This window comes from Frankliniella occidentalis, unplaced genomic scaffold (genome assembly GCF_000697945.3).
Source record: "Frankliniella occidentalis isolate FOCC.00 unplaced genomic scaffold, Focc_3.1 Scaffold117, whole genome shotgun sequence".
Lineage (NCBI taxonomy): Eukaryota > Metazoa > Arthropoda > Insecta > Thysanoptera > Thripidae > Frankliniella > Frankliniella occidentalis.
Window position 1 is genome coordinate 294182 of NW_026267245.1, and position 2401 is coordinate 296582.

The following is a 2401-nucleotide window of genomic DNA, read 5'->3' on the forward strand; positions in this document are numbered from 1 at the left end:
GGGGGGGGCACTCGTTTGCGAGGGCTCCGTACCCCACGGGGGGCGAGGAGGACGGGGTGCTAAGGGGGCGCCGGAAGGGGCGAGGTGTTGGCTTATGGCGATAATGCTGCTGCTGCCGCATCGTCCGCGCGCGCCAAATTTTCGCCGCGCAAAATGAATGAACGGACTGAAACCGGTCCAAAAATGTTTCACAGTGTTTTTGTGGCGGCCGTGAACTTGGACTTGAAGGGTTTGAATTGTGATATCCAAAATGTATTTGCATTTCCCCAGTCGGCACAATTTTAGCAAAGCTCAATCCAGCCGGATTTGTGGGGGGAAAAGGCACGGGCGCGAAAGAGAGCTGCTCGAGCCGCGACGACGGTTTACATTACTCGCGCGTTTCTGGGTCCCACAGCCAGCCCGTTTTCTCATTAAGGGGTTCCCGTAAATGTCGTGCGACAACGGACTCGACAGTCCGTCACACGTGGCAAGCAAACCTGTCCAAAAGCGAGTGGTTATGGCTACGGCAGCGGAGCAGCGGAACGCAACGGCAGGCAGAATGCTACTGTCAAGCTCGCGGTTCGCTAAAGCTACTCCCTACCAAAACAAGAGTTCTTTTAAGCTCGGATAATGGCAAATAGCTGTCAATTACATAAAAGGCATTTCCAAAAAAGAAAAGAAAAGGTGGCGACAATTTTACAGGTACAATCTATTTATTCTAGGAATACAGGTAACGTCATTTTTATTTGTAGAATCAGTAGCAATATATTGGGCTTCTCTTTCCCTCTCGCACAGGATTCGGATGTGCATCAGGAGATGACGCCTCAGATTACCAGATTGAGAGTACTTCTTAGTACACTCTGTGCACTGGAATGGTATTTTTGGTAGGTGCAACAGAAGATGACGCTTGAGATTTCCAGATTGCGAGAAGGCTTTGGAGCACTTGTTGCACTCAAATGGTTTCTCACCGGTGTGAGTGCGAAGATGTCTCCTCAAATTGCATGGCTCCGTAAATTTCATGTGGCATTCGGTGCACTGGAATAGTTTCTCGTCTATATGGGTTCGGCAATGCATGTTCAAGTCGCTGGCTTGGATGAATTTCTTGAAGCACATCGTGCATTCGAAAGGCTTCTCTCCCGTATGAGTACGCAGATGTCTCTTAAGGGAATGGGCTTCAGAAAAATTATTGTTGCAAACGGTACATTCAAACTGCCTTTCCCCTGTATGAGTTTTGAGGTGCCTCGTTAGGTTTCCATTTCTGACAAATTCCCTATTGCATACGGAACATTTGAATGGCTTCTCTTCGATGTGAATTTTGAGATGGCTCCGGAGAAGGTAGGCATGATCGAAGTTCTTTAGGCACAAGACACACTGATATGTCTCCCCATGGCAGCTACGGGGCCTCCGGTGACCTGAAACACGTACAATCATGCAAAAGCCATGCAGAATTTTTGTCGCGATTGAAAATTATTGTGACAAACAGTACATTCAAACTGCCTTTCCCCTGCATGAGTTTTGAGGTGCCTCTTTAGGTTTCCATTTCTGACAAATTCCTTTTGGCATACGGAACATTTGAATGGCTTCTCTTCGATGTGAATTTTGAGATGGCACCGGAGATGGGAGGCATGATCGAACTTTTTCAGGCACACGACGCATTGATTTGTCTCCCCTTGGCAGCTGCGGGTCCTGCGGTGACCTGCAACACGTACAATCATGCAGAAGCCATGCAGAATTTTTGTCGCGATTGCTGATCAGCAGACAAGGCTCAAACGCAACATGCAAATTTAACAAGAAATCCATTTTTATTTTTTATTTTTTGTTTTAACAATTTTTTTCAACTAAGTCCCTTTTTTCCCGACCCGGTGGAAACATAAAAATCTACTTCCGCTTCACGTCGTAGTTTCATGCATATTTTAGAAGCAGAATAATAGCAGCGGTTCGACCCCATAAGGATCGATAGCTCACCGCCACGCAAATTTGATGGCAACTTTCAATACCAAATCTTTTTAAAAGTTTCATGTACAAAATATTCTCGAGACAGTCAAGCATGAAAAGCTTGATGCAAGAACACGGGGTTCAGAAAATACACTCTCATGAAGTCCGCTACGCCGTGCGACGCTAGAGGTACCTAACCCGCACCAAAGTCATTGTGCTTAGAGCGGTAGCGACATGGGGCACAGGGCACAGGAGGGGCGCGAGTTTAGGGCTAAACCCTCCTCAGCCGAGGCCCGTTTGGACTGGCGCGGGTCACAAGGGTCGCGGGGCCGCATGTATTATGCACGCCCTTCATTATTGCGCGCCGAAGTGTTTGTGTTGCGCGGCACGGCATGAGCTTGTTAATCATTAGGGGCGCACAAAAACATACAAAATACAGGCATTTGATTGCGAATAAAGAAGGAAAACGACATTTTTTGTATATATA

At 47.2% G+C, this 2401-nt stretch overlaps 1 protein-coding gene across 1 annotated transcript in view; it reads right to left on the bottom strand.

The window, feature by feature from the left end:
- Positions 1–673: 673 nt before the first annotated feature.
- LOC113209929 (gastrula zinc finger protein XlCGF17.1-like) overlaps positions 674–2401 on the bottom strand; it is a 16631-nt gene continuing 14903 nt past the window's right edge. Inside the window, exons 2-3 of the mRNA XM_052270333.1 lie at positions 1466–1675; positions 674–1391 (exon numbers count right to left, since the gene is read on the bottom strand). Of these exons, the coding sequence (XP_052126293.1) occupies positions 676–1391; positions 1466–1675 (926 nt within the window). The 3' untranslated portion in view covers positions 674–675. The remainder of the gene's footprint in view (positions 1392–1465; positions 1676–2401) is intronic.